General features: G+C 43.1%; 1 protein-coding gene across 11 annotated transcripts in view; it reads right to left on the reverse strand.

The window, feature by feature from the left end:
- Positions 1–276: 276 nt before the first annotated feature.
- Positions 277–15,026, reverse strand: part of LOC139386169 (neural cell adhesion molecule 1b) — a 106,902-nt gene continuing 92,152 nt past the window's right edge. For 2 of the 11 annotated variants that reach the window (XM_071131631.1, XM_071131629.1), the window contains 10 exons: positions 14,760–14,856; positions 14,445–14,615; positions 14,029–14,157; positions 13,396–13,410; positions 10,481–10,605; positions 9,358–9,538; positions 5,591–5,783; positions 4,992–5,108; positions 2,515–3,990; positions 277–1,717 (listed from right to left, as the gene is read on the reverse strand). In XM_071131631.1, the coding sequence (XP_070987732.1) occupies positions 1,609–1,717; positions 2,515–3,990; positions 4,992–5,108; positions 5,591–5,783; positions 9,358–9,538; positions 10,481–10,605; positions 13,396–13,410; positions 14,029–14,157; positions 14,445–14,615; positions 14,760–14,856 (2,613 nt within the window). In that variant the 3' untranslated portion in view covers positions 277–1,608. Of the gene's footprint in view, positions 1,718–2,496; positions 4,064–4,991; positions 5,109–5,590; positions 5,784–9,357; positions 9,539–10,480; positions 10,606–13,395; positions 13,411–14,028; positions 14,158–14,444; positions 14,616–14,759; positions 14,857–15,026 lie in introns of those variants that run through there. The other 9 variants (XM_071131632.1, XM_071131630.1, XM_071131636.1 and 6 more) reach the window with 8 other exon arrangements.

Genomic DNA, 15,026 nt, shown 5'->3' on the forward strand with positions numbered 1-15,026 from the left:
AAGACAATCCACTGACACAGTCACAGTGCACAAGCTCGCAGTCAGGAGTGGAAAAGAAACCTTTCCATTTAGAGAGTACAAAAATGCTTTTAAAGATTTTTGCTTCAAAAACACAATGTTAAACAATAAAAGTCAAGCATTTGATTTGTTTTCTTGTGAATATGATAAGATACTCATCATAGTTGATGTTAAAACACGGAAGTGGTGAAGCTTGGGGCATGATGAGACATTCACTTAGATCACTTAAAGATCTTCTCTACAACCTTTCTCTGGATCTGTTGCACTTTGTTCTATCTTGTGTTCCATTGTGAATACCGGTACAATATTAGCTGCTCAATACGCACTTCTCCATTTAGCACAATATAGTATTCATTTTATGAACCCCTAGGTACAGTGAGTTGAAGACATCTCATATGATAACTCCTGATACGTGGTTTCTCTGAAACCAGAGCATTCCCAGCACTCTGGGGTGCTACAGGTCAGTCTCCGTCAGTTAACTTCTGTTTGAAACATGAAAACAATCTGTATGATAACCCACCCTAATACAGACATAAAGAGTAAAACAGTCAAATGTTTCAAACAAAACATTAAGAACCATTTGCAAATCAGACATGCAAACAAACTATTCGATGAGACTATTCGATGAGACTATTCGATGAGACTATTCGATGAGACTAGCCCTCAAACATTTGAACAATGTAACATGGAAATAATAAAGTAATGTCTATATAGTCAATCTCTTCATATATATATATATATATATATATTATACATTGAGTGTACAACACATTAGAAACACCTGCTCTTTCCATGACAGACCGACCAGGTGAATCCTGGTGAAGGCTATTATTGACGTCACCTGTTAAATCCACTTCAATCAGTGTAGACGAAGGTGAGGAGACAGGTTAAAGAAGGATTTTTAAGTCTTGAGACAATTGAGACATGGATTGTGTATGTGTGCTATTCGGAGGGTGACTGCGGAGGACAAAATATTTAAGTGCATTTGAATGGGGTATGGTAGTATTTACCAGGCACACTGATTTGAGTGTGTCAAGAACTGCAACGCTTCACACTCAACAGCTTTCCGTGTGTATTAAGAATGGTACACCACCCAAAGGACATCCAGCCAACTTGACACAACCGTAAGAAGCATTGGAGTCAACATGGGCCAGCATCCCTGTGGAATTCTGTCGACACCTTGTAGAGTCCATGCCCTGAAGAACTGAGGCTGTTCTGATGGCAAAAGGGGGTGCAACTCAATAGTAGAAAGGTGTTCCTAATGTTTTGTACACTCAGTGTTATGTTCCTGAATAATCCATTGTTTGTCTGCAACCGCACTGAAAACAATTATAACTCTGAGAAATGTTGTTTCCTATACCACTTGAGATCACTCAAATTGTGTTCTTTAGTGTTCAATGGGTGTAGCAAAACAAATCATACGTGACAATATTTTACTTTTGCACAATCAGATGGTGCTCTAATGGACTCTATTGCACAGACGCATGTTGTTGTTCTGAAAATGCAGAAAGGGCACTGGAAAGAAAAACTGCTGCAGACTGTAATGAGTGTTGCTGCCGCCGCCATCTTGGGTGGGCTGAGGCTGCCCAATCATGCCTTGCTGTCGCTTGTCTGTGTGACATCGTTGTGTTCTGTGGTCACCTCTGACTGGGCTGTCTTCACCTCCTCCACTTTACTCTTCTCATCTCCAAATATCTTCCTGCAATGGAGAGAATATTACAAATGAACAGTCATTACAGTCTATCTGCAATGTAATAGAGAAACAACAACAGCTGCGTTCAAACAAAAAGCACCCCAAATACACATTTACATTCTAGCAGACGCTTATGCAGAGAGACTTACAGGATACATTAGGGTTAAGTGCCTTGCTCAAGGGCACATCAACAGATTGTTCACCTAGTCGGCTCAGGGATTCAAACCAGCGACCTTTCGGATACGGGCCCAACTCTCTTAACGCTACTTTTCCAATATATTTTTGGACAATAGCCATAGGTAGTAATTGTTAGACGATTGATACCAGCACAAGTAATATAATTACAGAGCACCTCTGAGTCAAAGCGATAGAGCAGTACTAAGGACCACATAATAACCAAATGATCGTCTGTTGCAGTGTCTGGGTGAGTGAAAGGCCAGATCTAGTCTTTGGCCCTTTCCCCAGCCTAAGAGCAGTAATAATGCCCGGCACTGTCATTACAACACTGCTCCCGCACAACCTCCACAACACACTCTAAAAGGAGTACCATACTACTACACAGCACTGTACACTCCACATGATGCTACCTACACACAACCACTACCATGGCAATGACTACAGCACTTCTGTCACCATTACACAAATCTCATTAATTAACAATTATCACCACTGTTACCACAATTGACTACTACAATTTCACTTCACAGGACAAATGGAAGGTTGGTGACTGAGCGATAATAGAATAGAAGTTAAATGGGCACACAAAAACATTGACACGTATAAACCTCTAGAGGGAGCCATACTCGTTGTTGAGTGGAGCAGCCTTGGCCAGACTGTCTAACTCCTCCAGAGCAGGAGGGCCTGAGGCCTGGAGGTCTGCCCCGAACCCGTCTCCGTTAGCCTGGAAGGAGGAGGAGGAAGGGACAGGGGCAGGGGAGGGAGTGGGACTACTCTGAAACCCAGTGGACCCTGCTGGGGGCAGGGAGGGGCTCTTAGTCGCCACCCCATTGGTCAACTCAAACTCTATCTCTGGGGCTTGGGGCTCTGTGGTGATGGGTATGTGGGGGGTCAGGGTTGGTGTTGGGGTGTCGTAGGTAGTAGAGGTAGGTGTGATAGTGACCGTGGGGGCAGCAGGTGTGGCAAAGCTCGGAGCAGTGGGAGCATTAGGGGCAGGTGTGGGGGCACTTGTGGGAGCAGGAGTGGGAGTGAGAATGTCTGGGAAAACAAGGGCAGATTTGGTTGTGTCCTCATGAACGATAGCAGCAGTTACATCAGCATTGAAGGCAGTAGTAGGAGCACTAGGGACAGATGTGGGAGTGGTAGTGGGGTCTATATTAGGGACAGATGTGGGAGTGGTAGTGGGGTCTATATTAGGGACATATGTGGGAGTGGTAGTGGGGTCTATATTAGGGACAGATGTGGGAGTGGTAGTGCGGTTGATATTAGGGACAGATGTGGGAGTGGTAGTGGGGTCTATATTAGGGACAGATGTTGGAGTGGTAGTGGGGTCTATATTAGGGACAGATGTGGGAGTGGTAGTGGGGTCTATATTAGGGGCAGGAGTGTGAGTGTCTTTGGTAGTAGAGTCAGGTTTGTCAGGGTCAGGGGCTGGTGTACTAGAGCCCAGGACAGTAGGAGTACCAGGGACAGGGGTAACAGTGCTGGTGGCAGTAGGTGCAGGTTTATCGGTGGAGGTGTCAGAGGCTGGGAAAGTGAACGCCATAGGAGCAGGAGAGGGAGCAGCTTTCCTCGTGTTTTGGATAGGAGAGGCAGTGGAGGGGGAAAGAGAGGGACTGTCTGGGGCAGATTTCCTGGAGGCCACAGTGGTGAAGTGGGTAGGTGTGGGGCTCTTGGGAGTGGGAGGAGAAGGAGCAGGTCTGTTAGAGTTTCGACGCCTAGGTGGTATTGGAATAGGGGACTTTTTAAGAGATTTAGGGCAATCTGTGGCACTAACAGCAGTGGCAGACATTTTGTCCTCTGCTCTAGGAGAGCTGTCTTCTAGAAGGTCTAACAGGGGGGTTGCTGTGATGTCAGAGGTGGAGATGAGGGGGGTTGGGGGGGCTGTGTTGGACTCTGAGTTGGGTGCCGGGGCGGGGGCAGCGGCAGGCAGGGGGTCAGTAACGGGGGTAGACAGGGGGTCAGTAGAGGGGGCAGACAGGCTACAGGTGAGTGCGGTGCTCTCGCTAGAGGGGCTGTCCTGGGCGGGGTCATAGATTGTGTTGGCTGTGTCAGAGATGGTGGCTACAGATGAGAGGGTGTCCAGAGCCAGGGCAGCCAGCCTGGGAGAGAGAGCAGGGAGAGAGCAGAGACACACACACTAGACACTGAGGTGACTGGGACCCGATGTGGGGACTGGGGAGGAGGGGTGGACATGAGGAGCAGGCAGGAGGTTAGGGTTAGGGGAGGCATGCAGTTAGATATCACACACACACAGAGCAGCCAACATCAACTAGAGAGAAAGGACACACCAGGGGATTCCATGCAGTGAGGCACATCAAATATCAAAGGACACTGTCCATGCACAGACTAACATGGAGAACATGTAGCGTCTAATGAACTGAAAACACAGAGGTCTTTCTAAAGGAAAGGATCACTACACACAACCACCTGAAGGGTTGAATAGTACCAGACACTCATCTCATGTGACTTCAGTTTTTAATGTCTCAGTTTTTAGACTGGTTTCATCAAGTTCACCATATACAGGAGGACAAAAGCACAGTGGATCTATCCACGTCTTTGACTGGTAGCGATTCAACCTTGATATCGAAAAGCTAAATCTCCTGAGAAATTTCCTGAGAAAATCCTCCTGAGAAAAATGTATTATGGCAGCAAAAACCCTTTCACCCCCCCCCCCCCCAAAAAAACAACCACAGAGGAAACAACAACACACAAGGTTTTTCACACTGCATGTTGTTAGACCAGGGTTAAAACTAGCCTAGGGTTAGCTAACCCTCCTTTTACTCAATCATTTGTTAACCCTGGGCTAAGTGCAGTGTGAATGTGACTAGAAACATTTAAACAAAAAGCATAAACACATGAGCACACGACGGTGCACTATGCTTATAGGAATCACAGACATGTATAAACCAACTACCTATGCTCAAAACGTCAGAAACATTCATTACAATGTACTCAAAATTGTGCAAGAATATTGTGATTTTAACAAGAGTGAACTATTCTTTAGCCTAACAATTATATATATATGTGTGTGTGTGTGTGTGTGTGTGTGTGTATGTGCGCACCCGTGTGTATGTGTGTCTGTATGTCAAGCTTTACTCACTCTGGCTCTGTAAGGGGTGTGGTCTCATTGGGTTCTGTGGGTCCTCCTGCATTGTGATTGGCTGTGCACTCATCCTCTGTCCTCACTTCCACTATTGGCTCTTTGGACTCGTCCTTTCTGTGGACCAAAGAGGATTCTGGGATGATTACATGGACACCATGACACAGAACTACTGCATAATGAGGACGACACAATTAGAAAAATCTTAGACAAAGGTCATTACGGACCCAAAGTTTCGCAAATTTAAACTGTGAAATTGCATCTGATTGAAGTGTGCAGACTCCTTTTTCAGCTTATTGCATCCCAAATGCACCTTACTCCCTATTTTATTTTTATTTTTTACATTTATTTAACTAGGCAAGTCAGTTAAGAACAAATTCTTATTTTCAATGACGGCCTAGGAACGGTGGGTTAACTGCCTTGTTCAGGGGCAGAACGACAGGTTTTTACCTAGTCGGCTCAGGGATTCAATCTTGCAACCTTTCGGTTACTAGTCCAACGCTCTAACCACAAGGCTATCTTCCGCCCCTACGGGCCCTGGTCCAAAGAAGTGCACTATATAGAGAACAGGGTGCCATATTGAGACAATAGACACTCACATGAATGCAGCCTTGCCCTGTTCTAGGTTGTGTCCCTTGGCCCCGCTGCCTGGCTTGCCACACAGACACATGATGAGGCCACACTTGTTGGTGAAGTAGCAGGTGATGTCCACAGCCAGGAGCAGCAGGACGAAGGCCAAGATGAGGATCCCTGCCATGATGCCCGTGGAGAGGGCAGACTCCCCGTCTATATCTACAGTACAGACACAGCATGACTCACTAGGAACATATAGCACCACAGTTAGACAGCTGAATGCATGTGGACATACTGTTAGAATATGGAAATATCTCTGTTTTCTACATAATGGTTTCATAAAACACAGACAACTCACCTGTCATGCACAGTTTCATAGTTTCAAGATATCACAGCATCTAATCGAATGTTTTGTAGATGTTAACTGCATACTGGTACCTTGACGTGCTCAAATTGGGAGATCAATGTCTCCCTGACAAGGCTCAACAGACATCACACGTGACTTGTACCTTGTCTTTGGAACAGTAAAGGCATCTATCTAAATCACCTGCCCTCCAGTAAATGCAAACCCATTAAGACGCATTAAATCAACTTTATTTGATATTAGTCATAACCAAAAACACCTGAAGAAAATACATAATATGTGCTTCAAGAGATCTTTTGTAAACAACCATTTACTAGCTAGTCACTACCCCACACAATACATGATCTCTAGCATTATCTGTCTAGTTTCCATTCTGAAGAAAGCAACCTGAACGTAAACTCTCTGGAAAGTCTGCTTCATTTACAAAAAAATACTATTAACAATTCAATAATGACCTCAGGGTCTATTTATGACGCAGTTGTGGAACAAAATAATCACAATTTCATTTGATTCAAAAATCAATTGCTAGTTTTCAATGACATTTGTAGTTGTTCAAGGAATCAATAACCAACAATCAACTGCTGCAGTTCCCAACTGCTTCAAAACCACTTATATGTATGTACACAATGTGTCATAAAAACAACAATATTAATATTAGCATATTATAATTAGGTTATTTGTTAATTAAATGACTATACTTTTGTCCATGTAAAAATGAATGTTATTACAAATCTTTACAATACAATGTAGTGAAAAAATAATACACATTCTTTACCTAAAGTGTCTGGTACTCACCACCATTCACTCAGTACTCTACCACAGTATTCAAAATAGCATTACCACTCATTCAATACCCTAGTGTTCATTAATGTCAACTGGAGTGCTGCTACTAGCTGTGCTATGTTGCTGAGCAGAGTGGTACTGCACTGAGCTGTAAGAGACAGCTGATACTAGCCTAGTCCCATATATGTTTGTCCTGTTTAGCCAGCTCCTATGGTTGTCGTCAGCGACCATAGGAATTGGCTATACAGCACAAACAGATCTGGAACCAAGCTAAGCTGATACCACTGCCTTTGGTTTAGTTCAGCCAATCGGGCTGGTTTGTTCTGTAGTTACTCCATCACCCACTGAGAGACATGTCTGTCTAGGTATCTATCCAGAGAGACAGCCAGCCAGGGCAGAGAAAGGCTAGCTTTCTTTCCTCCATGTGTGTGTGAGAGAGATAACTAGCTATGAGAGCAGCAACACAGCAACGATGGACATGACGAGGGAGATCAGAGTGTATGTCACAGACGAACAGCCCTGGGTCGCTGCTCAAACCAAATATAGTCAAAACCAACCGAAAGAAGCGACACAGATTCAGAAAAGACGAATACGTAATGAGGAAAATGTTCATGTAGTGAAGTCCACCAGTTTCCAAAACCAGGCAAGAGTGCAGAGACATAGGGAGAGATAAAGAGACAAGGGAAGAGAGAGGGGGAAGGGGGAGGGAAATGAAGAGAGGGAAACGGAGTGGAAATGGACAGAAGGGTGGGAAAATGGGACGACGGAAGAGAGGAGAGAGAAGAGAAAATGTCAAGTTTGAAAACAAAACTGAATCAAGAAAAAAATTAAAGTTAAAGAAGTAGTTTTAAACTGACAAGCAGTTAAATCTGGAATCCACAAACAATAACAATGCGGCACCCCGCCTCTGTTTTGGTAAAAATCTAAGGGATGGGCCTGGAGAAAAGCAACCACTCTTAAATTCATAGACAGAGCTATGGATGCAAGGACTGACCTGACCATCCATTATATCAAAATTATAGTTTTAACCATGTTTTGAGGCTAAACACTGTTTTCACATTTAAGTTGTCTACAAACGTATAGTAAAATATATATATATATATTTTGGGTTCTGATGGTTTACAACTGTTGAACTAAGCTCATGAGGCAAGTTATATTCGTCAAGAATCAATGGGTATATATCATTCATTTATAAGTCAAAAAAATGTGTGTAGCAACTAAGGATTCTAGCTTTAAAGCAAGTTCAAGCAAAAGCACAGCATGTGAGAGAGGACTACGCCACAAACCATGAGTAAGGAAACTGCAGGTTGAACGGTTGTGAATGGGATGTGAGTTTGTCTGGGAGATGAGTTAGAAAGGAAAGCACAAACAGGAGAAGTGAGAAGGAGGGATAAGTCCTGCTATGTTTCAGTAAAGCACTCTGCATCGCCTGAGGCCTGGCAGGGATTTGTTGCATCATAGCTGTGTAGTGTTGCAACACAGGTGTCTGTGTGTGTCAGCAGTCAGTTTCAGCTAGCTAAGACCTGCTATGGAACAGGAACGCTGCTGTACCAGTTAAGGCCAAAATATGTAGAAGCAGACTGCATCCACACAAACGGACAAAGACCATCCATCTTCATACTGTACCCATCACTGTAGCAGGATAGACCATCCATCTACATACTGTACCCTTCACTGTAGCAGGATAGACCATCCATCTACATACTGTACCCATCACTGTAGCAGGATAGACCATCCATCTACATACTGTCCCCTTCACTGTAGCAGGATAGACCATCCATCTACATACTGTACCCATCACTGTAGCAGGATAGACCATCCATCTACATACTGTACCCATCACTGTAGCAGGATAGACCATCCATCTACATACTGTACCCATCACTGTAGTAGGATAGACCATCCATCTACATACTGTACCCATCACTGTAGCAGGATAGACCATCCATCTACATACTGTACCATCACTGTAGCAGGATAGACCATCCATCTACATACTGTACCCATCACTGTAGCAGGATAGACCATCCATCTACATACTGTACCCATCACTGTAGCAGGATAGACCATCCATCTACATACTGTACCCATCACTGTAGGAGGATAGCATTTGTCCATAGTGGAGGCAGCCTGTTGTAACACTGAGAAGGCAAACTCATACAGTGGGTCACACACAACTTCGGTGAAGGAGTTTAAATCTAACAGATTGGAAATTAGAAACAAATTGTGCGATGTATGCCAACATCACAAAAAATAAACTGTTAAAAACAAACTCTGGACATGGTCAAAAATAAGTGTTAGTTTGGGTGGTCCTCGCAGACAAAAATACCTTCTTCACATACCCTCTGGGACAGACAATACCTTCTTCACATACCCTCTGGGACTAACGGTGGAGAGTTCTAGTTCGAACATTTCCTGCTGCACAGCGAACACCCACGAACATCTCTGATCAACAGCTGGCTTGTTTTTCTATTTTCTTAATTTTGCCTGCTGAGAACATCTAGACGTCTAATTCTTATTAAGTGTACTGTCAGATTTATGTGGTTGGGAGAACAGAAAATGCTCCTGTTTGGGACATGATCGAGTTTGCTGCCTCAGCTGTGTGTGGCAGTGCCATTGTGAGTGCCCTGTGCACGGTGTGGGTACCTGGGATGGCAGCGGGTTGTGGAGAGGTTCTGAAGGTCAGGGTTCCAGGTTGGGACTTCCCCTGCTGGTTCTCTGCCACCACAAACACATCGTACTCTGTGTTCCACTCCAGTCCGCTCAGAACCACATACTCACTGCCACTGGGCAGCCGGATCTCTGGCTTCCAGTCGGTCTGATGCTTCTAAAGGACACACACAATCCATGGTCAACTTAATGATACAATACAGTACCTGACAGCCTCTTTTAGGAATGTATTCCTTGAAAGGACATGGGTACATAAGCATCATTTTTTTGCATATAAGAATGCACATTGTCTACAACTGTCTATGGTACTTTGTACAGTGCCCCAAACCCACTGGTTTATAGCAGACTACTGTAGGTATTGTGAGTATTCACTGGTTTATAGCGGACTAGGTAGTGTGAGTACTCACTGGTTTATAGCAGACTAGGTAGTAGCAGTACTCACTGGTTTATAGCAGACTAGGTAGTGTGAGTACTCACTGGTTTATAGCTGACTAGGTAGTGTGAGTACTTACTGGTTTATAGCAGACTAGGTAATGTGAGTACTTACTGGTTTATAGCAGACTAGGTAGTAGCAGGACTCACCGGTTTATAGCAGACTAGGTAGTAGCAGTACTCACTGGTTTATAGCAGACTAGGTAGTAGCAGTACTCACTGGTTTATAGCAGACTAGGTAGTAGCAGGACTCACCGGTTTATAGCAGACTAGGTAGTAGCAGTACTCACTGGTTTATAGCAGACTAGGTAGTAGCAGTACTCACTGGTTTAGCGGACTAGGTAGTGTGAGTACTCACTGGTTTATAGCAGACTAGGTAGTAGCAGTACTCACTGGTTTATAGCAGACTAGGTAGTAGCAGTACTCACTGGTTTATAGCGGACTAGGTAGTAGCAGTACTCACTGGTTTAGCGGACTAGGTAGTGTGAGTACTCACTGGTTTATAGCGGACTAGGTAGTAGCAGGACTCACTGGTTTATAGCAGACTAGGTAGTAGCAGTACTCACTGGTTTAGCGGACTAGGTAGTAGCAGTACTCACTGGTTTATAGCAGACTAGGTAGTAGCAGTACTCACTGGTTTAGCGGACTAGGTAGTGTGAGTACTCACTGGTTTATAGCGGACTAGGTAGTGTGTGATGGGGGAGCCTCCATCGTCCTGCTTGATCCAGTTGACTTTGAGGGAGTTGCCTTTGGTTTGAAGTGTTCCCTCCAGCTTAGGCGGTTCAGGTTCCCCTAAACAAACACATGAGTGATATCAAGGTTAGTTGGTGAGCTGAAGTGGTCATTCTGAAGATGTAGAATGTATTACAGCTGGTCAGCAGCTGCTGTTAAACCCTTAACTGGTTTCTCCTAAACCTGTTTCAAAGACGTGAAGAAAGCTGTTAATATTCTGTCCTAGTGTTCTCCAGATGGCACCCTTCCTCCATTCTGTTTTACTAGAGGCACTTGTCTGCCTCTCCAACTAAAAGTGCTCATGAACAAGCTGTGAGACTACTGTGGAGTGCTAAAGTGAAAGTAGCATTTATACAGCAATTACACATGATTGGTCAGGACACAGCCAGTAGGGGGGATGTTTGTACCCTGTACAACTACTTGAGAGGGACAAATGAGGGTTAGTGCAAAAAAGTTAATACAATGTGATAAATCTGTGAAATTGTTGGGATAAATTCAAAGTTATATCAGAAGGTGTATTTGTTTGTTGAATGAATGAATAAATACGTTATTCGGATGAATAACTCCCATTACAATCTGTGAGAGTGATCGCCACTGAAACAAACATCCAGCACACTCAACAGGAAAAGTGGGAATAGGGGGGTGCATAACAAGGAAGACTATCAGAGAAACTTGATTTAGATCTAAGTCAGTGGCCTAATGATATTCAAAAAAATGTGTAGAAGCCAATTTTACTTCACAAATGCCTTGCAAGTCAATAATTACTGCTAGACAAGTTGGATGAAAAGTCCACGCTCATAGGAGAGGATGACATGCACTTCTGAGATCACAAACTTGCTTAGGATAAAATCATTTAAGACAGGCTCATATTTTAAATGTATTTGTTGGAGTTGAAAAAAGGCCTGCTTCGTTCAAAGCAGGAAGGATTTTTTTGGAGTGGCACAAAATGAAATACATGGGATTTCTGCAGATATATACAGTAGCTAACACAAATGAGTATTGTGGATAGAAAATCCAGTAAAATATATCACTGAGCTAACAACTCTGCAGGTCAGTCAAGGAACATCATTCACAGTACTGAGAGGAGTTACAGTAGGAACACTTCCTTGCTAAATAACTGACAGTTACAGGGAGCTACAATCAGTCTCGACAGGTGAATGGCTACACATGATGGGTTAACAAGATGGAAAATAAATGGAAATAAATGGGACATTATTGAATTGGGACATTTAGTATTTATGTTATGAATGACTCTCCAGTAAAACTAAGATTCGTCTGATGAAAGTTGGGAACGAAAAGTTACCTTCTGCAGAGTGATGACATCATCAGCGCCATGCAAGCCACATGATGACAGTCACATGAAACGCACGCATGTGATTGGTTGAAAGCAAAGTGGAAACATGAAAGATATAAAAATAGACAACGTAAACATGGACAGGAAAAACACAGTTATAAGACTTGAAGACAAAATGAAACAAAACAGAAACTGAAGACTAACACAAAACAACAGTGAACTTTTGACAACACTGAAAACACAAGCAGGGACAAATGACAGGTTTTCCTCTGAGAGAAATGATGACTTCAGCTACTGTGGCTAATGCTCTAGATTTACAGTAATTTCAAATAAAATAACTTTCAAAATATGGTAATAAATGGAAAAGGGTACATCCCAAACCATCCTTCTCCTGCAAGACAAAATGATTGACAACAGAGGAAACGCTGCGGTATTTCCAACAAAGACATACATATTGGAAATACTGACAGAAAACAGCAGCATTGAAAAAGGGGACAAAAACACAGACATATTCCTAATACTACTTAGTATTGCTAATACTGACGAACATTGTAGTATCAGCTGTACATGTACAACCTACACATGACACGACAACACAATAATATTTGGGGAGAGTTAAGTTGTATCAGTAAATGACCATAGCTTCTTACTGTAGGTACTGTTCAGTAAGAAGAGCAGCAGGTAATAGGGGGTGTTCTAGGCTATTTGTCTTGGTATAACAGAGTCTAAGTCACATGCTAACTACTCATAATAACTAGGATCTTTGTCGTAATCCCTAATAACCGCATAACAAACCTGAGTCCTCAGTGAAAAAATGAAAAATGCCATCTAAGAAGTCATATATATAAACAAATTGTTAGTATGTCCGTACAAATCTGTTATCTGCAATATAATATTCCTGCAGATTAAAGGTATTCAACTATTTAGGTGAAATTGAGAGAACAGAAAGCAAAAGAAACATGAAACAATATTTCATGACTGCCAAATCTCAATGGAAAATGCAGAGGCAAATGAAAGCCACATGAAATCCACTGACTGTATAAATAGACTAGACCGTTTTAGAACTGGAGACAGACTGTTTTGCAAACACTTAGAAAGTTTGTCCAAAGTTCAAACTAATACTCAGAGTGAGTGTGTATGATGATGAGTGTGTATGATGATGAGTGTGTATGATGATGAGTGTGTATGATGATGAGTGTATATGATGATGAGTGTGTATGATGATGAGTGTGTATGATGATGAGTGTGTATGATGATGAGTGTGTATGATGATGAGTGTGTATGATGATGAGTGTGTATGATGATGAGTGTGTATGATGATGAGTGTATATGATGATGAGTATGTATGATGATGAGTGTGTATGATGATGAGTGTGTATGATGATGAGTGTGTATGATGATGAGTGTGTATGATGATGAGTGTGTATGATGATGAGTGTGTATGATGATGAGTGTGTATGATGATGAGTGTGTATGATGATGAGTGTGTATGATGATTAGTGTGTATGGTGATGAGTGTGTATTATGATGAGTGTGTATGATGATGAGGCACTTACTTGCGTAAGAATAACCTGAGCGGTCCGACAGAAAAACAGATGAGAGAAAATGAATAAACAGAAAACTACACAACAAGAGTGTGACAAAAAAGAAAGAAAATAAACTATCAAGGCTTTATGATAGCAGCATCAACCAATCAGAATGTCCTCGGATACCAAACGATCAGTTCAACTACATATGCAGTGCATGGCATAATATTCCTGAGTTAGGAGTGGGCAGACATTCCACTTCCAGTGACATTTACAACCAACAGGGGGCGATCAAGGGTAAGGAGAGAGCAAGAGAGAGAGAGAGAGAGAGAGAGAGAGAGAGAGAGAGAGAGAGAGAGAGAGAGAGAGAGAGAGAGAGAGAGAGAGAGAGAGAGAGAGAACAAGGGTTGTCTCATCATCCTAGCAGTGAGAAATCAAGCCAGTTGTGCAGTAAAAGCTTCTTCCTAGATTTACAAGCATAGGGCAAATATGTTTGATCTGAAGGTTCTAAGTCAGTGCTGACCAATATGTCTATGGCGGAGCTGACAAACAGACTGTATCAACAGGGCTGAATGTATTGATTCATTCTAATGAGGAAGTGCAATGGGCAGTGGCAAGGTGGTTGTTGGGGAGGTGAGAAGGGAGGTGTGAAGTGTGACTTACGGACAGGCTCTGTCTTGAAGACCAGAGCAGGGCTAGTTTCACCCTCTCCCTTGCCGTTGATGGCTAACATCTTCACCTCATAGTTGGTCTCAGGCTTCAGGCCTATGATGGTAACTTCACTCAGAGTTCCTGAGGATACAAGTGAGAATTACAATTACTGACAAATCCACAACAAACTGCACTCAATCCATTTGACAAGTAACAGGGATGCAATGATTACAGACAACAACATTTGCTTTTTTTTCCTCATTAGAGGGTAAATCCAACTAGCTAAATGATTATATAGGACGCATGTTTCATTTAAAAAAGGCCAATGAATGAGAAAAAGAAACATAAAGAAGCACATTTCCTTTTTTTATCCCTCACATCCCTCTCTCTTTACCCTCGTAGCACCCCCGTCCTGCCCCTGTACTCACCTCCTTGGACCTCATAGACCTTCTGCACCCAGCTGCCCCTGCCCACAGTCTTCCATTCAGCCCGGTACCGGAGGACGGGTACACCCCCGGTGGCGTCAGGCTCCTGGAACTCCACCCTGGCTGAGCTGGAGAACGGCTCCACCTCCCCGAGGGACGGGGCTGACGGGACATCTAGAGAGGAGAGGAATCACACATAAAGGTACTCATTAGAGAACTACAGTACATTTCATTCGATGACGGCATTAAATATTAGATTCACAGTAATGAAGCATTACGATTTTGGATAATTAGCTACAGATTGTGGTTGTGACTGACCAGCCTGAATGAGGAGAAACTCCTTGGATTCTGTGCCCATCTCATTGGAAGCAGTACAGTTGTAGCTCCCAAAGTCATTCTCAGACTCTGGAGTGACCTGGAACAGAGGAGAGAATCGATGCATGAAAGTGGGCAGAAAAGCATTACAAACACAAGGTGACTAAGATGCATGAGTCAGTTTGTTCCACTGTTGTTTGTCCATTAGAGATGCCTGTTTGTATTCCTCTGTCTCTGTGCTTCCCTCTACTGAATAATGAAAACACACTC

This window comes from Oncorhynchus clarkii, chromosome 27, assembly GCF_045791955.1.
Source record: "Oncorhynchus clarkii lewisi isolate Uvic-CL-2024 chromosome 27, UVic_Ocla_1.0, whole genome shotgun sequence".
NCBI classification, from domain to species: domain Eukaryota; kingdom Metazoa; phylum Chordata; class Actinopteri; order Salmoniformes; family Salmonidae; genus Oncorhynchus; species Oncorhynchus clarkii.